At 41.6% G+C, this 22,320-nt stretch overlaps 1 protein-coding gene across 1 annotated transcript in view; it reads left to right on the top strand.

Moving 5' to 3' along the window:
* Window positions 1–4,492: 4,492 nt before the first annotated feature.
* The window catches only part of TAF3 (TATA-box binding protein associated factor 3), a 29,666-nt gene continuing 11,838 nt past the window's right edge, over window positions 4,493–22,320 (top strand). Inside the window, exons 1-2 of the mRNA XM_026868486.1 lie at window positions 4,493–6,325; window positions 11,290–11,372. Coding sequence (XP_026724287.1) covers window positions 4,493–6,325; window positions 11,290–11,372 — 1,916 coding nt within the window. The remainder of the gene's footprint in view (window positions 6,326–11,289; window positions 11,373–22,320) is intronic.

Below are 22,320 nucleotides of genomic sequence, written 5' to 3'. Positions count from 1 at the left end.
TTGCACTTCTTTTTTTCTGCAATAAAGGCAGAATTTCTGTTCTTTTGTACCCCTGTGTCAGTTTTAGGGACAAATAGTCCCTCGATCGTGAACTTGGAAGTTCATTATTGAAGTGTTGAGTATTGCTGTCCTGAAACTGAGCTGTTGCCAAAGTAAGAAGGTATATATTCAATAAGCCTTTGGTTTTGGAGTCCCTGCTGTGCCATAGGAACATGATGTACCAAGAAAGAAATTTTTTTGCTTCTTTAGTTGTTTTTTTCCTTAAAAAGGTGCAGGAGTTTCAGTTTCTTGCCTGAACTGTTCAGCTTAAGAAATTTTCCAGCATTTGAAGTGGTGACAGATCCCCATGGCTTGCATTTGGGATTCTAATTCTTTGTGGCCAGAGATCCCGAGGAGCTACGTATTTATCAAGTTCAGCTTTTACAGTGCTTCTGTGAGATGAAATTATCATTGCTTGTCAGATGGGAAGGCAGCAGTACACCGTGTGACCTGCCTGAGATCACGCTGCCGACTCATGTCAAGGGAGGGGTGGATTCCTACCTCCCTTAACTTCAAAATCATCCTTTGTGAAAGTGAAGAACTTGTCTCGTTGCACAGCCACGGGGCGATGTTACATATCCTAGTATGCTCCAGTAAGAAATGCTGTCTTAACAAACAGTTTTCTCATAAGCAGCATGCTAACAGCTATCAGTTTTATTTTATTTCAGTGGTGGACAAATTCACCTTCGGGGCTGCGATGACTGACTCATCCCTCCTGTAACCTGTGCATCGTCTGAACCCAGGCTCTGCACATGGGGCTGCCTGACATAATAAATAATTGCTCTGTATAGCTTTAGTAATGTGAGCATTAATATTGATCCAGCACTGACTTCTCTAACAACAACCAAAAAAAAAAAATAATGTATCTGTTATCTTGAGAAACCTCCCAAACAGCTCTAGTCTCCTTTCATTACAGGAGAGAGTTATTAGGGCAGATGGCCGAGGTGATATCCGTTTGACCTATAGATGCTAACTCAAGAGTCGGATCATTAATAAGGTGGCCAGAGATAGGGAGAGAGGGCAGTAAAGAGAGTTAAAAAGCAATCCTGTGCACAAAGCATTGCGTGTCCAGGAGTGCTGGCTGGTGAATGAGATGGACACAGGTGAAAAAGTGGCTTCGAGGTTTTAAACGCTCATCGCCAAGTCAAGCAGATTATGCTTAAAAGCTGATGTTTTCCCATATTTGGTTCCTGCCCCGGTGTGAAACCTTTGGGAGGAAAAAAGAGCCTGTAGCTCTTGAACACAAGACAAAAATTTCATTTTCTCTAATTAACCACGCACCCCCCCCAAAAAAAAAAAAAAGTGCTGTATTGTTTTCTGCCATGGCCACAGCTGCAGTGGCTCAGGTTTGAAAGCTGCTGCCTGGCAGAAAACCAGTCCTTGCTGAGGATCAGACCGTGGCCTCGTTCCAAGAGAAATTTGGATTTCATTTGACCATGATAGGATTCCAGATTGTCATCTGAGCATGTCTGAAAAGTGGTGAATGTGTGTCAGTAGTTAAGTGCTCGTGAACTTCCTTAGTCCCTGGATTGTTCAGGACTGACCCAGGCAATTTTTTCCAGATGTTTTGGGGAATCCAAGTCCATATAAAAGGGATGGTAATGCTTCTGCTTCCTTACTAAGTTGTCTTTGTGGCTTGCAGGAATGTGCATGAAAGCTGGAGCCAAGACACCCCGATTTCTAGTCTCACCTCTACAAACTGCACTTTAACCTTTTCTGCCCTTCCCCGGCATCTCCACACAAGATCACAGAAACTTCGTGGGCCCGGTGCAAACTTTGCTTGGCCTTATTAAAAAAAAAATAAGCATTGCTCTCTTTTTATTGTACAAAACTCCAGTCCCTGTTCTCCAAACCTCCTCTGAAATTGTTTTTTCACCTTTGATCCAGCAGCTGCTGGTATTCTGCAATCCTGAGTAGGTAAAACATGAGAAGCACCTTGGGATGGGAAGGAGTTACAAAAATATGAAATATATTGCAGTGCACTTCCCTGAGACACGGTGTAACAGAGTGGCTGTTTAAGCGAACACCGGGCAGAAATCTTTAACAAATAAGTGTTCTGATTCTTCTAGTAAATGTAATTTTTTTACTGTTCGTTGCAGTAGTTTCTCTCCCACTTTATTGACTCTTTTTATCCTCGTGTTTTTTATATTAAAATGGTTTATGTTGCTATCTCTAAAGTCTGCATGATCAAACCCTGTCTTCCCTAATGTTTGAATTTGGCTACACTTTTCATCTTGTAGCTGTGGCAGAAGACTTCTCTAAATCCTGATTTTAAAGGATGGTGTTTGTTTTAAATTTTATCTCTTTTTAAAATTTTAAATGAAAACATACTCTCAGTGGCAAAGTGGATTGAATGGGGTTGAGAGGGAATTGCTCAGTAGCAACCGGTGCTGTATGACATCCGATGAATGCTAATTCTTCATCCCCAAAACAGTTTTGAGCAGATGAAGGCAGCTGATTTCTGCAACAGCTTAAACAGAGATTGAAATGACTTCCATGATCTGGAAGCAGATTTTTTTTTCTCCCATAGCAGGTGCAGGCTCGGTCCACAGTGATTTCTGTTATACTCTAACTTTGCAGTTTAAAAAATTTAATGTCAGTGCCCAGCCAGGCAAAACCTAACTCCCTAACATTTCTGTTTTTCACGGAAGGCTAAGACTTTATCCTCAGGCAAAGTCTCCTCTCTGGGCTGGCTGCTGTAAATCCTCTGGGCCCTGGCAAAAGCCAGAGTTGCTAGCTCATTTTACTTAATTTGTGATGCTGGCAAGATTTGTGCTGCAGCCCAGGGCTGACTCAACTCTCCTAAATCAGAGCATTGACACATTACAGTAGAGAAACACCAGCACAGAAAACCTGAAAATAAATGCCTTGAAAAGGTATTTCAGAAAGATTCTGCCTTGCAAAGCTTTAAATGGTGTTAGTGGAACATTAGAAGTTTCTCGGTGTTTGCCTCTTTAAAACCACCTGCTCATTAAGAAGTTGGGTTTTATCTGCTGTCATAATAAATATTTTTTACTGCATATTTCATGTGAGGATCTTAGGGCACATGATATCTTTCTGCAGAAACCCTGCTAGACAAAATGTCATGAGTTTTTGCACGTGGGTAAACAGAGACACCGGGTGAAGTGAAGTGATTTTGTCTACACAGGAACATGAACCAGCATTGGTGTAATGACGTAATTACAGCAAATATAAATGTGTCAGGTTAACACCAGTGTGCTCGTTCTTATTCCGGACTAAGAATCCTTTTTCCTGCTTGGATAATTCCATTTTTAAAGTGAGAAAGTGTATCCAAGAGGATAAAGTGCTTGGCTGTGGTTGGGGAGATCAGAGGTTCTGTTCTCAAACCTGCCTGGATTTGCTGGGAGATCTCCAGTGAATTTTCTCCTTTCTCTGCACCATAATGTCACATGTGTAGGACTGAAGATGATGTTATATGTACGGAAAAAAAAAAAAAAAAGGCTATTAAACAAAACCAGAGCAATCACACGGGTGGTGTCCATGCTGACTTGAAACAGTCGGTGCCTGATGTCCACACTCTAAATGTTTCTGGTTTATCCTATTTTTAAAAGCTGTTTTTTTGGTCTCATAGCCTGAATGCCCACTTGCGACTGGAGGGTGTTAGGTGTATTCCTCTGGCAACATCTCTTTCGTTTTGGTTTCACTACAGCAAGGAGCCAGCATATGCACTCCAGGATTGCTCCATGATGCAGACAAAACAACAATAAGCGGGGGTGATGGGGAGATGCATTTCAAAGGCGTGCTCCTGATCCAAACCAACACACACACAGTGCTGGGGTGTTCCCACATAATCATAACAGATAACGTCCATGTGCAGCAAGCTCTTAAGATGGTATCAAAGGCAGAACCTGGCAGGTTGAATGGGGCTTAGTCCTTTGCTTTAGCCTTCAGACTGTGCTGCTTCGGGAAGGTGCGGCAGGTTTAGGAAGGCATTTTCCTAGTAGTTAATCTGCAGTCAAAATTGTGTGATCTATAAGCAAGACAGCTAATTCGAGTGAATTTTACTTCAGTGTATGCTTTGCAGTCCGCTTTGATACAGCAAAAAAAGGTTTGACCTCTCTGCCTTCATTTAAAATGAATGAAGCAGATTTGTGTTATTGTAATCCCAACAACTGCAGTGAGAAATAATCAGGATGTTTTTAGGTAGAACTGACACTCTGGACCTGCTCCACAAGGTCTACTGTCATTGGTGAGCTCTACCCTCATATCCTTTGCTCATAGGTTTGATGTTACACTGCGGTGAGGGCATCTGCCAGTTATGATGGTGACTGATGCCAGTCGGAGGAGATGCCACTCTTTCCTTCCAAGTAGATTGGCAAGAAGCTGTTAAGTGGCCAGTTATCTCTTATGGGCTGAGATGCATATGAACATTTGCTCTGATGCTTGTTTGTTTCTGTAAAACACATTTTAATTATCCTAATGCCTTTTTTAAATGTTCTTTGTTACAGAAGAAGAAGAGGAACAGGTGCCGACCGATGGCGGTACATCTGCAGAGGCCATGCAGGTGCCACTGGAAGAAGAGGGAGATATGGAAGAGGATGAGGCAATTAATGATGAGAACTACTTGAGCAAGAGACCATTAGAAAGTCCTGATACTGAGGAATTTCCACCTGTGAAACGACCAAAACTATCTGTTTCTAAAGGGGACTCCTTGGATGGAGCTTTGGAGCCACGTGAGCCTCTTAGCTCAATAAATACTCAAAAAGTACCACCAATGCTTTCTCCAGTTCACGTTCAGGACAGTGCAGACTTAGCCCCTCCTTCACCAGAACCACCGATGTTGGCTCCCATTGCAAAATCACAAGTGCCAACCCCCAAAACTTTAGAGGCAAAGCCGTTTGTACCCAAAACAAAGTCCAAAACAAGTTCTCCAGGACAAAAGACAAAATCACCTAAAACTACACCCTCGCCAGTGGTAACTGGAAGTCCCATACGTTCACCAAAAACTGGATCCAAAGAAAAAAAGTCACCGTGTCGCGCCAAGAGCCCAAAAAGCCCTAAAAGTCCAAAAGTTCCTGCTCATGTTCCCCAACCACCTGTCAAGCTTGAAACACCGTGTAGAACCCCTCTGGCTGCACTAAGTGACAAGATAGGAAAGGAAAACATTCAAGTAAAACAAGAACAGACATCACCTGAGCCTGTCACCAAGCCAAATATTGAAAACCAGACTAAGAAAGTACCAGTAATGGACAAGACAATTGATGACTCAATCGATGCTGTCATTGCTCGTGCATGTGCAGAACGAGAACCAGATCCCTTTGAGTTTTCCTCTGGTTCTGAATCAGAAGGGGAAATTTTTACCAGTCCTAAAAGACTTTCTATTTCAGAGACTACAACCCCTAAACCTTCTGTTTCTGCCAATAATGCTAATAAGGCAGGAGCAACGCCAATACCTCCCTCAGGTGGGACCTCAAGTTCAGACATTTCATGGACAATGGATGACTCAATTGATGAGGTCATCCGAAAGGCAAACATGGGGACACCTTCTAATCCACCTACCAACTTCACTTATTTCTCCTCTCCTTCTGCTTCACCACCCACGCCAGAACCTCTTCTCAAAGTCTACGAGGAGAAAACCAAGTTGGCTTCATCGGTAGAAGTGAAAAAGAAATTGAAAAAAGAGCTGAAGACAAAAATGAAGAAGAAAGAAAAACAAAAGGAAAAAGATAAAGAGAAAAACAAGGAGAAAAATAAAGAAAAGGAAAAGAACAAGGAGAAGGATAAAGACAAGGAAGGAAACAAGGAGGCAAAGTTTCAGTGGAAGGAACTACTCAAAGATGATGATCTTGATCCTTATAAATTCAAACTAAAGGACTTTGATGATGCTGACACAAAAGTGAAGTTGAAAGATGGCAATACCAAGAAAGAGAGAGAAAAACATAAAGATAAAAAGAAGGAGAAAGAGAAAGGCAAAAAAGACAAGGACAAGAAGGACAAAGAAAAACTTAAAGATAAGGGTAAGGAAGATAAGGTAAAGACTCCATCAACACCTCTTGTGATACCTCCCAAAGAAATGTCTTTGCCCTTGTTCAGCACACCAACTGCCATGAGGCTTCCCACTGTGTTACCTTCCTTGTCTCCAATGCTTCCTGAAAAACTGTTTGAGGACAAAGAGAAACCAAAAGAAAAGAAAAAAGACAAAAAAGAGAAGAAGAAAAAGAAAGAAAGGGAGAAGGACAAAGAAAAGGAAAAGAAGGAGAAGGAAAGGGAGAGGAAAGAAAGAGAAAAGAAAGAAAAAGAAAAAGAGAAACACAAACATGAAAAGGTAAGCTGTTTAGATGAGTTGAAATGGCAATACTTGCTTGAGAAATGCAAATGGATTCCTATATTTGCTGCTGAGCGTTGTGTAAGAGCTTTGAGATGAGCTTTGGTATTTTTAAAAATAACAACTCCAAGGAAGACATCAGGCAAGTTTCAGGGATTGTCCCACCTCTCTGGAAGACAAAACAATGGAAGTTGAGTTCTGTGAATTTGAAATGTGAGAGTGTCCTGCTGGTTTTCCTCAACTCAGTTTTCTCTTTGAAAAGCTGGGGCTCAGGCTCAACAACAGCACACACACAACACATGTATGTAGTGTTGCAATGCACAGATTTTGTTCTGTATATTTCCACTAGCAACCATATACCTTCTATATAAACTTTAGATTTAGTTTCTAGAAGTCTACTCTTTGACCGCTTGTAGAAGCCTGTAAATGACCAGGTGGACAGAAATGAGGAGCAGGCTGCCTTCAAATAAACAAGTTAACCGGTTATCTCAGTTGTTCAGAAGAGCTGCTGAATCCTTTCTTAGCAAGACCACCCCCTTGTTGTTCCAGTTTGTTTGAAGTAAGAAAATTGTTTCCAAATCATGGCCTAAATGTTCAAACGTCACCTTTCGTTTTGAGTCTTATGCTTGAGAGGAGAGCTAGTTTTCAAGTGAGATGCACTCCTTCCACTCCTGTAACTCTCACAGATTTACATCAGCCAAAGATAATTTCTTCTTTCCAATATCACCTAATCTTGACAATATATTTAATATTTAAGAAATTAAACCAGCATATTTGCATGTTATCAGTATTGAAATCCCGTTAGAAATGGCTCCCCTAATTCAGGGTTTGCTCTAATTTTTTTGTCATTTCACCTTATAATACACGTTAAATTGTTAATGTAAGAAGAAAAAAGAAGAGATTGTCTTCATATTGATAACCTTGGATACAGGATTTCGTAAACCTCTGTCCTTAGCATTAGAAAGCACTTTTTAACTTTTGGAAGATGCTCTTTATATCCTGCTTTGAGTGTAAGACTCAGTTTGAACAAGTTCAGATTTGGGACATTCCTCACTTTCCTTTTTTTTCCCACCCATACCCTGTTGTGCTACATGCTGGACTTGAATCAAACTGCTGATTTCAAAATCTGACTTATTTTTTAAGTTGACAGGTGGAGTTTCAGTGCAGAATCTGGGTGATCTGGAGAACTAACATTTGTTTGCTGTGGATGAGTCGGTGATTGAGAGGGCGGTGGTCCAGTTGTCCGTGTTAATTTACTGTCCAGGTTTTAGGCTGCAGCAACACTTTCATGGATTCCCCATTTTGTCTGCCTGCCCCTCATGCCTGAGATGTTTTGTCAGTATTTCACTGAGAATTTCTGCAGAGATTTCTTTTTAAGTTAAATATGTGTGCATATAAAATAGAAACGAGTTGCTTGTTTTTCATACATTCTATTTTGCATTTCCTCTGCAAATCTATATCTAGTTTGCTTTAGAGCAATATAACAGATACACAAACAAATACAAACTGGTAAAGCTTGGTATAGAGTGAACATATATATGTTAGGAAAAGTAGTTCAACAGTAATAAAAACTTGGACAAATTAAATTGACAAAGCTGCCCATTACCTTGGCAAAAAGTCCCTGTCAAAAGATAAACTTTAAAGCTAGAATGCATGAAAGGGTCCCCAGATAGAATTAAAATTTAAACTGATTCTTGATAGATAAGCTTTTTTTAAATCCACCTCTTTGCTGCAAGTCAGGATTTTAAAAATAAATTTCCCCTTTAAATCTCTTGAGCGATTTTCATTTTTTGCAAGGCCGCACTGCTGGTGTCCTGGAAAAATGGAGAGTTAGAGCTTTATCAGTTGGTGCCCTGAGGTATGTGGCAAAGAAGCTAAATCCTTGAAGATTAGCAAAAAAAATGCAGCACATGGCAATAAGGGGCTTATATGACTACTAGTATTAGTTCAGGTGAAAGAAGTATTGCTTATACATAAAACTGGACAAATCCACTGACAATGTATTTTTAGTTAGCTACAAAGGAGTCTTATATTGCTGGACTTTACCTCTTTGGTGATTTGGGAAGCTTAGTAATCCACTGTAAATGCTCTTCTGCTGGCCCCAATTCCCAGTATTACTCCAGAATGCTGCTCTTTCGTTTTAACCCCTAAAAGTACACTTTCCCTTAATTTAGCTTTTAGATCACACAATGACTTGTTTAGCCAGCAGTTGTGCTGTAAGAGCAAATGATCGAGTTAACTGCTTGGACACTGAACCTTCCACAGCACATCCCCTTTGGAGGCGTAAGCGCAACCTGAAAGACGTGCTCCTGGGCTACCTGCCGTTTCAGCTCTTGATAGCCAGTAGAAAATAACCAGATTTCTGTTTCTAATATTGCTATGCTTAAGTAAAAGAGCCACTCAGTGGTAGTGTTTCCATTTTTGAGTATTACAGTTATTACTTAAGCGTGCATCCCATCCTGTTGGGGAATTGAAGCCTTTTATCCAGTTTTTCCCCGTAATTTTGCCCCGAGCTGCTGGAAGACACAGAACAGCAACTGATACTCTGCTAAATGGTAGAAAGCAGAAGCTGAAGGCTGCATGCTGGGACTGTTTGGTGGTGGCACCGAGGAAGAAAAGCTTTTGTGCAGGGCTTGCCTGCAGCTCTGTGCTCTGCAGTAAGCGTTGGGGTGCTGCCCTTGGAGCCAGAAAAGGAGACGGTGAGCTGGGGCGCTGCCTTGCATACACCACCAAATTAAAAGCAAACAGCTGAAGCAGTTACACCCCACTTCTACTGTGGAGATTACTGGGCGTGCTGTAGGAGTGACTGAGCAGCTCACGAAACAGCTGCTGACCCAGTTTCAGCTAACCTTAATATGCTGATCTGTAAACTAAAGCAGTTGAGGAACTGCTTTCATGAGAAATGGAGCCGTCCTTGCATCAGGGCAGGGTTGGCCAGAGCTGCCCCAAAGTAAAGTGCCCTTATTTGTGAATCAAAATCCTGTCATCGATGTAGAGGAAGACCAGGATATCCAGGATATAACTGTGAAGGCTCTTTCTCTGCTCCAGTTGTGCAGACCCTACACACAAACCCCTGTTGTAGAAAGATGCTTCCTCTCCTCGTGTATCAAAGAGTAAGATTTAGGATTGTCATGGAATCCAGTTTTCCTCTCCCAATGGACTGCGATGTTGATATCTGAGCATAAAGAAGTGTTTTGTGTGCTTTTCTTCTGCCATGTAAGCCCACGCCACCATTGTTTAGAACATCTTGGAGGTATACAAGTAATAGTGCAAAGGACCTTTACACAAAAGACAGATGAAATGGGTGTCTTTCTGTGCTGCGTGCTGGAAGCTGAGCAGCAGTGCTTGTCCTAGGAAGTTTTGTATTCAAAGCAGGCACTACAGGAGGAGGAGAAACCTGCAGGAAAAGAGGTAAGATAGTCTGTGCAAAGCCAGGTGCCTGAGCCTCCTGTACCCAGGGTTCCATTCCATGTCTCTGTCCGGTGGGTGATGCTCCAGGTTAAGATGCTGGAAAGCAGTTAAGAGACTTACCGGTGGAAAGTGGCAGTGAAACTGTTGCAGGCGTTAGGAGCTCCAGAGGCAAAAAGCTCTTGCAACACTCCAGGGGAATGACATAACAAAAAATCATATTATATAAACAAAAGCATAGAGAGAGGCCTGTGAAGTAGGCTAATACATATCCATAGAGAGCTTTGTTGAAAAGCATGGTTAACTGTGTCAAAACAGAAATACTCCTCAGGCTGCAGCCCTCTCTCTGGGGTAGACGTCTCCTAACGAGCAGCTCTGATTCTTTGGACAAGGTGTGTGGCACGGGACTTTGTCATTGCCATTCCTCAGTGTAAGTCCTGATGGAGTCCTCCCACTCTGGCCTGCTGTCTCCTGCGCTGCTTTCTGCGCTTTGAATTGATTGTTTGCCCTCCCTTCCCTTATGAAAGCTTTTAAAAACAGATTTCTCCCACTGAGAGTTGCTTGGGTTTCCATTTAGTGGATGCATACTATTTTTGTCTCTTTACATTTCTGGACCAGATTCAGCTAAGTGGTTATTTTATTAAATACGATGACGCATATGCTCAAAACGAGACCAATCTCCCTCTCTTTCTACATATATATACATATATAATGTATATACGCTTCTCATATATATGGATATAAGTTGAGCAACTTATGTGTGGAGAATCATTACAGTGTCACCAACTGTAAAATCAGAGATGATTCTGTACAGGTTTTGCAAAGCAGTAGTTCAGTGGGAGTTGGTAATTTTGGCAGATACTGGTTCCGAGTTTAAGGACATATTAAAGTGGTCTAAACTCCACCAGAAACTGAGGTTGGAAACCAGACCATTTGAAAAATAGCCGTTAGAAACCCCAGCCTAATTGCATTAAAAAGCAATGGTTCTGTTTACCTGTAAGCATTTTCTGTTTACCTATATAAGCATTTTCATAAAGTATTAAAATGTTGGTGCTTGGGGTTTATTTGCTTCCTCTGTGTCTTAATTTTGATGCAAGAGGGTCACAGTACATGTGATATGATGAACCTGGGAAATAATTGAATTTAAATCCCCCTCCCCCAAAAAAAGCCCAAACACCTATTGAGTACTAAGATCAAAGCATCGCATGTCATTGTTTAGAAACATGCTGGGGGATTTTGTGTCTCTAGAAAAACACTCAAGCTAGGAGGACTTGTTAACAGAGTATATGAGCAGGTACAAATGCAGTGAAATTTCAAGTTTATTTTTTAGTCTAGAACTCATTTTTGTGATTTGCTATGTCTGGGAGCTCCCAACAAACTCTGACCATCCATGCCACGGCACAAAAGCGTGAGAGAGCAGTGATCAGTCTGTCACAGGTCTGTCTCATTAAGCCAATATACTCTGTTTGGTTAACCCCATCGATGCCTTCATGTAATTAATATATTTTGGGAGTCTGCTGGCAGTCTTTGATAGATGATTGTGTTCCCTTGTACAGATAAAGGTGGAACCAGTTGTTCCAGCTCCATCACCGGTTATTCCTCGGCTGACTTTAAGAGTGGGTGCAGGCCAAGACAAGATGTAAGTACAAATAAATCTATCTGCAAGGTGTATGGTGGCTCTTATTTTTAGTGGGAAACGCTTAAAAATTAGTGGTGAATGACTTGCATACAGCTATGACGTCTTTTGACCTTTCTAATGAAAAATCAAGAATGCTTACCAATAGAAACTTTTTGGACATTTTACCCTTTTCTTTCTACCCTCCAAGTGGGACCCGCCATCTTCTATTAATTCTGCTGTGTTTCTCACTCCATGCCTTTCAAGGACATGGATTACAAGAATCCATCTAGACTCTTATGACGCCTCCAGAGATATTTAGTGAGGTTTCCCTACTTATCCCGAGCGTAACCTACAGCTAAGTTTCATAACGCTCTTCAACTAACAGTTGTTTTATGCTTTAAAACATAACAGTTGAGATTCCTTTATACGTGTCTGTTTTATTATAACTGTTGATGATTATTCATGAGTGTACCTAACGCATTTCAAATGATGGTTCATTAGCTCCCTAATTATTGGGTGCTGTTGTACAAATAATAGTTACTTTGTACTGTATGAGTGTAAATAGGATGATCCCTATCCTGAGATCATACAGCATAAACAGGTGGCTGGGGAAGCTGGGCAAACCATGCGTCACTGGGCTTTTTAGGCTGGTTCTGCGTTGTATGTGGAGGGTTTCTTTTAATCAGGTTTTTCATGTTTTTAATGGTGCAGAGCACACTTTCATGTCTGATGGTAAACATGAGCACCGAACAGATTTTTTTCCTTTCCATCCATCCCATTAAATATTGCTAATGGAGTTGTTTTTTCTTTTATAGCCATTCTGAACTAAATTTCCTAATCACTAATTTTTCTGCTTTATAAGTTAAATAGCCTCTTTGATGATTATTTTGTTTTTCTATGCCGTCCCACTCTGTCTCAGTAGGCAATGGTGAGTTTTACTGGTTTGAAGTTGCTATGGGACTTCAGTCATTTTGTGGTTTCCATGGGACACCCCCACCCCAAGTATCAGAGCTTTTTCCTGCTTTTCAACAGTTTGTGCTTCCTTCCTTTCACAATACTTGAGTGTAATCTAAAATTTCCGTGCCTCAGATTGCTGTACGAAAGCTCCTGCTTTCTCAGAACAGTTGTCTGTCCAGCTGTGCAGTTTTGAATGTGCATGGGTGGACAGACTGTCCCTTTAAAGCCCACAAATTTATTTTCCTCCTTGAGGAGCTACAGATACTTCTAAACTCCTCTTTTTCAAAAATAGTATAGGTATTTATATGGGGGAAATTGTCATATTTTCAAGGCAGAACTTCTACATTAAAGTTCTGAGGCCACATTTTATCACTGAAGAGTTGACTTTGCTTCCCATCTTACCTCATCCTAGACTTTCTCATACCCACACACAATTTGAGGAGGGACTTCAGATTCCATCTGCTGGCTACAAGTTGTCTGGGTACTTAATTGCTTACCAGTGGTATGGGTACACTTTACACTTACCAGCGTGAGAAAACATGGACCTGCTCGAGTGAGTCCAGAGGAGGCCACGAAGATGATCAGGGGGCTGGAGCATTCCCCTGTGAGGACAGGCTGAGAGAGTTGGGGGTGTTCAGTCTGGAGAAGAGAAGGCTCCAGGGAGACCTTAGAGCAGCCTTCCAGTACTTAGAGGGGCTACAGGAAAGATGGGGAGGGACTCTTGACCCGGGATTGTAGGGACAGAATGAGGGGTAATGGTTTTAAACTGAAAGAGGGTAGATTTAGATTGCTATAAGGAGGAAATTCTTTCCTGTGAGGGGGGTGAGGCCCTGACACAGGTTGCCCAGAGCAGCTGTGGCTGCCCCCTCCCTGGCAGGGTTCAAGGCCAGGTTGGACGGGGCTTTGGGCAGCCTGGGCTAGTGGAAGGTGTCCCTGCCCATGGCAGGGGGGTTGGGACTAGATGATCTTTAAGGTCCCTTCCAACCCAAACCATCCTGTGTTTATATGATCATCATTAGCCCTGCTAGCCCATAGTGCGTCAGAGATACTAACATCTTGTTTCACGGCCTTTTGGGGAACTCAATTCTATCCCCATTTCCTATGTGCGCCTTTAGTGGCACCTTGACCTCCAACTGAGGACCTCAGGTGTTGTGATCCTTAGCATGGCAGAGCCTAGACTTTAAACCTCAACTCCAGCATGGGAGATTCACAAAGCTGACTTAGCTCAAAGTTTCTAGACAAATTAGGGGAGAACTAAACACCAAGGCTGAGATCTTCAGAGGCAGGGGAGTCCTGGAGGCAACTGGTAGGAAATGCTAAAAAGTGGTTGCACTACAGCATCTGTACTTGTCTTTGGAGGGGAATTTCATCTTCTCCACATGACACTTGTCCTTGAGATTGCTTTACTGGTCTCCCTTTTCTACCTTAAATATCTCCTCACTGCTCACCATACTGGCATGTGAAAGTTGTCCCAGTGTAATGGCTGTATCACCCAGTTGCACCTTCTGGCTGATGGCAAACAAGAACTTACGGAACTTTGTGATAGCTTTTAGGATTTGTCACAGTTCTCCAAGGCAAAATCCAGGCAGAAATTTGCCATTACACAAGTAAGTACAGTTTGCACCACGTGACTCTGGGAACTGTTTCATGTTGCATGTCGATCCGTTGTCTGATGCGGCAGGGCTCGCAGTGGAGCTGTCCTGCTCTAAATAATACTTTCGCTTTCAACCACAACAATTAATATTCAGCCTGAACTCAGAGCATATTTTAATTTTCACATGTTGTGATCATTATGAAAAGGTCCGGTGTGGCTCTGAGACAAAGCATTATATAGCTGTGTGTGTGGCTTGGACCTCTGAAGTCTGTGACCTCTATTTAAAGTTATTAGTTGAAAAGACTAAAGTAGGATCATCAGTCCTTTAAGTAGCTCGTAACAGGCAGAAACAAAAGTTTTTGTGATGTATTATGGTAAGGAAAGGTTAAACTTATGTTTCATCTGTGTTGGTAATGAAGTTCTGAATAACTGGTAATTATCATATAGAAATGCGTTTCAATTAGCATGGCTCTTGAGTTTACTAACATGGGATTATTTGAGAATACCGTGAATTGCCATCGTGGTGGGTTGACCCTGGCTGGATAGCAGGTGCCCACCAAAGCTGTTCTATCACTCCCCTCCCCAGCTGGACAGGGGAGAGAAAAATGTACCGAGAGGCTCTATGGGTTGAGATAAAGACAGGGAAATCGCTCAACAATTCACTCATAATGAGCAAAACAGACTTGATTTGAGGAGATTAGTTTAATTTATTACCAATTAAATCAGAGTAGGATAATGAGAAATAAAACCAAATCTTAAAACACCTTCCCCCTTCCCACCTCTCCCTTCTTCCTGGGCTCAACTTCACTCCTGAATTCTCTACCTCCTTCCTCCCCAGTGGCACAGGGGGACGGGGAATGGGGGCTGTGGTCAGTTCACCATGTGCTGTCTCTGCCGCTCCTTCCTCCTCAGGGGAGGACTCCTCACACTCTGCCCTGCCCCAGCGTGGGGTCCCCCCCACAGCAGACAGCCCTCCATGAACTTCTCCAACGTGAGTCCTTCCCGGTGGCTGCAGCTCTTCACGCACTGCCCCAGCGTGGGTCCCTCCCAGGGGTGCAGCCCTTGGGGCACAGCCTGCTCCAGCGTGGGTCCCCCGCGGGGTCACAAGTCCTGCCAGAAACCTGCTCCGGCGTGGGCTGCTCTCCCCACGGGGCCACAGGTGCTGCCAGGAGCCTGCTCCAGCGTGGGCTTCCCACAGCCACAGCCTCCTTGGGGCACCCCCTGCCCCAGCGTGGGGCCCTCCCCGGGCTGCAGGTGGAGATCTGCTCCTCCGTTCCCCTCCCTGGGCGCAGGGCACAGCTGCCTCCCCACGGGCTGCCCACGGGCTGGGGGGAACCTCTGCTCCGGGCCTGGAGCACCTCCTGCCCTCCTGCTTCACTCACCCGGGGGCTGCAGCGTTGTTTCGCTCACATGTTCTCACTCCTCTCTCCGGCTGCAATTACTCAGGTTTTTCTCCCCTTTTTAAACACGTTATCCCAGAGGCGCTACCACCACGGTGATGGGCTCAGCCTTGGCCAGTGGTCGGTCCATCTCCATGCTGGCTGGCATTGGCTCTGTTGGACATGGGGGAAGCTTCTAGAAGCTGCTCACAGAAGCCACACCGGTAGCCACCCCACACTACCAAAGCCATGCAAACCCAATACAGCTATAGAAAGGTATGAGAAAAGTTTTTGGGTATTCACAAATTTTGTGATTTTGATGAGTAAAAACTAGGTGGAGTAATGAGTTATTTCAATTTCCTCTGTTAGAGAGAAGAGCTGTTAGGAGGCTTTTGGAAGTACTTAAGTAGCTGTTCAACTGGAGGTTGGTTTGTCTGGGGGAACTTCATATAAAACATTGTCTTTAATGGAAGTACTTACAGATCTTGGTGAGGCCACGAAATCTTTCAGGTGTCTGAAGTGTCAGATTGATGGTTCTTCACATGGAGATTCACATCACACCATAAACACAGCACAACTACAGCAACACGGGTTTACTCAAATAGTGCAGCAGTGTGAGGAAAATGCCTTTGCAGTATAGCGAACAGTTTGTTCTCTGTCATTTCCCTTCTTGGCTCCTCTGCTTGGACCAACATACAAAGCAGTGATGGTAGAGGCAGAGAAGTCTCCGTTTTTGTTTCTGTGAATACGAGTACACACCGCGCTGAGATTCAGAGTAATATCTGCATTCGAGCTTGTCTGGTGTGCAAATATTCTTACAACACACATCAGTTGAAAAGAGACAGCTATTAATAACATCAGCTTAATAGACATGAAAATGTACTGTTGCTGAAGGATGGATAAACCAATACTGGAAAAACTGTTCTACTTTAGGGGTTTTTTTTGCAAGTGTTTTAACTACTCAGTAAAACAAAAAGAAAGTAGATTAAAATCAAAGCATTTCCATCTTAGTTGTAAACAATTACAGCAATACTTGCATGGATGCCACATTAGAAGAAATTTACTGGATTCCATTCTAATGCAATTAGAGCTAATTTTGTTCTTTAAATGAATAAAAGGTCAGCTAGTAAATCTAGTTTATCTCAAGTCCAGGCTTCAATAAATTGTTTTATTTAATTTGTTGTAAAAGATCTTATCCTTAATGGGCCTGGCTCTTATTGGTTTGCTTGGGTTCTAAAATATTTATGACCACCTTTTTAGATATGATTTGAATGATATGTTGGAAGGCTTTTTCACTGGGTTTTTTTTTTTCCACTCCAGTGTTATCAAGGTAGATTGCTAACTGAGTTAGTATAGGAAGGAACTAGAGATGCTATCTTTTTAAAAAAAAACAAAAAACAAAACAAAACAAGAAACCACAGCTAGTATAGACTTCTGAATTTTAAATCAACTGCAAATGATGAGCAGAATTCAATACTTTTATTCAGTTGCATCATGGTTTCTTTTCGTCTAGTTATTTTTCCTAAACACAAACATTTTTCATACATCTAAGTTTTTAAAAAGCATATCTATTGATGAGGTGTTGACATTTCAGCTGCTACCACGGTTGACATAAACTTCAGCAAAAATACGTGCTGTAATTTTTGATGCTTCGGATAAATTTATTCTACATTTAAATATAATTTTTAAGAAAAAAACACATGGCTTCCGACACTAATACAAGACCAAAAAGCAGACTACCACTCACTGGTTGCTGTTTCAGTGCTTCTGTGACTTAGAAGCAGGATATATATTTTTTGTGAAATCAGGTCTTCAAATTTACTTTAAAATTTCAGGCTTTTACTCCTGACTCGTATTGCATTCTATCATAGCTCTGCCATCAGTAGGAAACCTGGAAACCAGACATGAGAAAGGGAAAGACAACTATTTTAACAGTGTTTAACTTGTAAACCTGACCTGCTGCTCTAATGAAGTTGTCCCTTGTCTTACATATTTTTAAAGTGAGTGGATATGCGACTTTCTCCAAAACACATCACACACACGCTCGGATATGTATGCATATGTATCTATAAAAAATGTGTACTAAATAACCTGTGGACTGTAAAATAAACCCCTAAAAATCTGTTATCCAGATATTTGACTCCACTAAAGCTTTTTATCATTTGGCAGGATGTTATCAGTCCAAGGCCTAACTTATATTCGTTTGGAAGATCACTTGACTGCACGATATCCCCATGACAAAAGCCACCAGCATAGCTAGCCAGCATCCTCTGTAGGGAATCTCAAAGCCAAGTGGCAATATAGACCAAATTATTTTGTGAGCAGTAGATCTGACCTCTCTGTGTGATATTGGTGACCCAGAAGCATACTTTTGGTACTAAGAGCACAAGGGAATCTGTCTTGTTGCTTTCTGGTTTTCTCTGATCATCCATCTAAGAACTTCTACCGCAATAAGGTGCTCATAGCACGTATTTTTAGAAGTTGTCAAAATAGCGTAGATCTGAAAAAATGGAATCCTGAAAGAAAATGCAGCTTGAGAATGTCTCATTGAAGCTATAACCCTACCTGAAACACGGCTGGACTCTTGGAGGAGTTTATTTTTCATAAATTTACATGATTTAGGTCATCACTGCTAGTTACTCAAGAGTTTGTTATTTTAAGTGCAGCCACAGTTGGGCAACAGAATTGCAGTAAAACAGTTCTTTATTCATAGTTTCTGAAATTCAGTAAAACTTTATTATCTAACCTGCAGCATGCAGAATATTGCCAAGTTTATTATAGGGTAATGCTCTCCAAAAAACAGATGCCTAAATGATGGATCTTTTATCTGCAACAAGCTTAATTTACATAAGAGTTGAGCTGCAAACTCTCCAAAGATTGAATTTTCTTGGGAAAACTATGCACACACACATACACAATCAGACTTTAAAAAAGATAATGGCCCCAAGGGAGGAGAAAAGAAGGTATTAGCAAATCCATTGATATGCTTTTTATTGACCTGGTTGAAGACCAGTTAGGCAAGGGCCATGTTGGTGTTCCCCTGAGCTCACTGGGGACCTGTAGTTGCTGCTGTAACATGAATATGTATTTTTTTAAAACTGCTCAAATTCCTTGGGAGTTGGGGAAAAAAAAAACTAGATCTCTAAAACAGGGCTTTGCTATTAGCTACAACTAAACTACAATTCTGCCCTATGTAGTTTCCAAGAATGCATCTGGTTTTTTACAGTATTGTGTTTGGTGGATATTCAGGAGCTTTCATTTTTAGTAGGGTGTTTTCTTGTACAGCTAAATCAGACCATGTGAAGAAACTTTTGAACTTTGGGTGCTGTTTAGTGGAGAGCAACTCAGACTTTGATAATTTAGATTACTTTCTTCATAGTGTTTGCTCACAATAGCTGAATAATGGGGTTCATTAACCTCCCTGTGTAGGCATATCCAAATTGTTTGCCTCTAGCCTTGGCTCCTTACGTGTGGCTGGGGAGGAAAGGATTGGCTTTTTATTGACTTGTCAAGCCGTAGGTTTGCATTACCAGCCAAGTAGCTCATGACCCATTCCATTTATTTCACTGTTTTGTGGTGGGGAAACAGGTAAAGAAATCCTGCTGGAAGCCCCTCCTTCTGCACGTTTTTATGAATAAGAGCAGTGTTTGGAGCAGTTAAGGCACCGTGACCAAATCCTCCAAAAGACGTAATGCAAGCAGCATGGGGCTATTGTGGGACACAGCTGTGGGCGGTGTTGGTTACCCTGCGAGACGTTGCTTATTCAACAGAAAGCTCTGGAGGAGAACTTACTGTGGAATTAAAGAGGAGGGAAAAAGTGATACTTCAAGGAGAAAAATGTAGAAGGGTAAACCACTGTTTGGGAAAATTAAACAATAGAGTCCGGGCAGTGAAAGTCTGTGTTTATTGCAGTACTAATGGGTAATCCCAATTATTTTACAGTGTAGCACTTATCAGAGAAAGACCATGTTAACCCTGTGTGTTAACAGAATTAACGCTCGGGGTGTCAATCCAACTTTTACTGTAAGACGAAAAAGAGTGTGTAATGGTGAAATCCTTTTTGATATGATCAATAGACCACCTAAGTGAGACGGCAGAGTAATGAAAAATGATCTTGCTCCTCTCCAAGGCTGCAGAGGTGTGCTTGAGGTATTCCAGTGATCTTTACAGCTTTCATAAATCTTTGTGCACGTTTGTGTGTGTATATATATATACATACTCGCATTTTTCTGTTCTTGTAGTCTTTTAAATTATAAGAGCTGGAGGACTGATTTTCAATGTTTTTTTTAAAATGCTGAATGTATTTTAATGAAGATATTGTCTCGGGTATGATTCATATCCCTTTCCCGATTGTTCTTTTTGAGTGTAACATATTGGCCCCAATCCTGCAGTAAAATCCCCATGTGTGGTCTTGTATCCATCCAAAAGTCTTGTTCACTTAGGTGGAGGTTCCCCAGCCTCTCCCTTGCTGCAGGATTGCAGCTTTTACATGAAAAAAAAACTGAAAAATACCATATCCCTTTTACCAAAACAAGTGAATGATCATTTTTGTTTATATTTCTAGAGGTGATTTAGAACAGTTTTTTCTTCCTTGAGTGTGAGTTATTTCCAACTTCAGATGTAGTCCTTAGCTTTTTTCTTCTTTTTTTTTTTTTTTTTTAAATTAATGAAGCCACCCCAACTAATTATTCATCCTGTTTATGGTAGGTGGTAGGCTGTGGCAAATTATTTTCATTTTGCTGCTGGCCACATTGGGTGATGACTGCAAAAGTGAATCCATAAAAAGGCTTGAGTCATTAGAAAGCAAAACAACCTACTGTGAGATTCTTTGATTTTGCTGCTTATTGCTCAAGAGTAAAAAAAAAATAAATTGTATACTGTATACCACAATTAAAAAAAAAATACTTCAGGCAGGTTTAGACACATAAGCAAATTGCTTGTGTAAATGGGCATGTGCAGCTGCCCTTATAAAGCACAACAGAAACCAATCAAATATGTGTGAAAGATTAGAAAGGCAGATGGGTATTTGTTTAAAAAATAGACTTTGCCTCCATAGAAGATGACTTCAAGAGCAGGGTACTCATTTGTCCTTGTCTTTGACAGAGGCGCTTCTTATTTATTCATGCTTTTGTTGACGTTTTTAAACAAAAGTGAGTAAACTGTATAGACCCAAGGATTCACAATATAGTTGCTGGGAGGTGGATGTGGACAGGAGGGCCAAGTATCCATCCATAGACAGAAAAGAAAAAAGATGGTCCTGCCTGAAATTAGTAAAGTTGTCCTGTGATTGGTTGATCTGTAGCTGTACAGAGCCTCCAAGTGCAGGACCGGCATGTTTGCTTGATTCTTACATGTCTCAGTAACAAGCTAGAAATTACAGTTTTAGAGGTTTCTAAACCCATGCTGGCATAATTTTCTGGTAGTTAATAAAGTTGATATTCTACACTAGTCCCCATTAAAGAGAGTAGATGTAGGACTGGTTTATGGGCAAGCTTCTAGATCATACATTCCATACCATTTCCCAAAACAAATGAAAATAAAGAGCAGTTTGCAAGGAACACGTAAGAGAAAGTGTGCAAAGAGCTCATTGGCATAAACATGTTTTACCAGCTTCTGGTTTTGCTGTTGAGAGCTCAGCAGAAGGGGATAATGCCAGGTGGTTTTCATATTGAAGCTCTGAGCAGCATGTTGTTGATGATAAGAGAGAAGAGAAGATGAAAGATACCAAGAAGCCACGCTACCAGCTCAGTTTTGTTTTGTCAGACTGGCGATGAACCATCCAGAGATGTAAGTCAGAAACGGTGAGAAAGAATGGGAGGGAGATTTAGGAGTCATTGGCAGAAAGGTGTTTGCGGTTGTTGGGAGAAATACGCTGGTGTAACAGATACAGAGGGTGGAGGCCAGGGGCAGAACTCTGTTTCACTTAAAGTAATGGAAAAATAAACAGGAGAAAGCCTGTAATTCAATTTCAAGAGTGCAAACGTCCACACAAGCCAAAGGAGTTTTGTAGAAATGTCAGCTGGACGGAAGACCTAATGGATTCAAAAGTGGTGTTTTCTGCCTGTGGGAAAGGGGTACTTGTAGCAAAATGTGTACAGAGTGAATTGTATGAATAGCTCCTTCCAAAAGGATGTTGGGAGTAAGCATCCTACCTCTAGGACAAAAGGACTGTTAGCAAAGAAATGATGTCTTCAAGGCAAAAGACTGTAGAGGTTAAGTCAGGCTTGGCAGAAGTCAAGCTGAATTAAACATTGTGAAGGATATTGAGCAAATAGGAAAAGAAGGGAAAGACCGTGGAAATGATGACAGGGAGAAGATCAAGGATAACAGGTATAATCCAAGAACAGAAAGAATACTTCCCCTCTGATCCTGTGTTCATTCTCTCCTTTACTGAGCAGTAGGACAAGATGGATGTAGGTTGATGGTGGTGGAAATTACCGTAATGAACTGGGAAACAGACTATAGGGAAGTCAGGGAATGGGGTAATCTTTCTCCCAAGTTCTAGAAGAACAGGGTCATGAATATGCAGACTCAGTGATAAGTAATTTTTAATACATTTCTTTTTATTTTTAAATGCAATGTTTGTTAATTCTATTTTTAATAAATAATAACATAAATAGAAGTGCTGAAGAAGGGAAGAAAGGGAAGTTGATCTCGACACCTGGTGACAGCAGTGCACATAGCTATAAAATAAATTTTGAAGGAGGAGCCGATTAAAGGCTTGGGAGTAATGGAACAAAGCACAAAACAGAAGTAAACCATACCAATAGGCTTGATATCAATCTTTGATAAAGGAACTGATTTTCTAGGTTAGCCTAGTCAAGTTGGCAGTCCCTTCAAGAGATGCAGCTGGCAACAGCTGATTTTTTTGCCATTCATCTCAGCTATTTGTTTCCACCACCAATGCTGAGAGCAGCTGCCTCCACCTCCCACTGCAGACTGATTTCTTCTGGACTGGGGAAACAGTCACTGGGTGCAGGATCAAATCGCTTCCCCTCCAAGGGAAAGTCTCAGCTGTGATGGAGAAGAGGCGAGACAC

Source organism: Athene cunicularia (assembly GCF_003259725.1).
Source record: "Athene cunicularia isolate RWA chromosome 1 unlocalized genomic scaffold, athCun1 chr1_part2, whole genome shotgun sequence".
In the NCBI taxonomy this organism is placed as follows: domain Eukaryota; kingdom Metazoa; phylum Chordata; class Aves; order Strigiformes; family Strigidae; genus Athene; species Athene cunicularia.
This window is presented reverse-complemented; position numbering and strand designations above follow the sequence as displayed.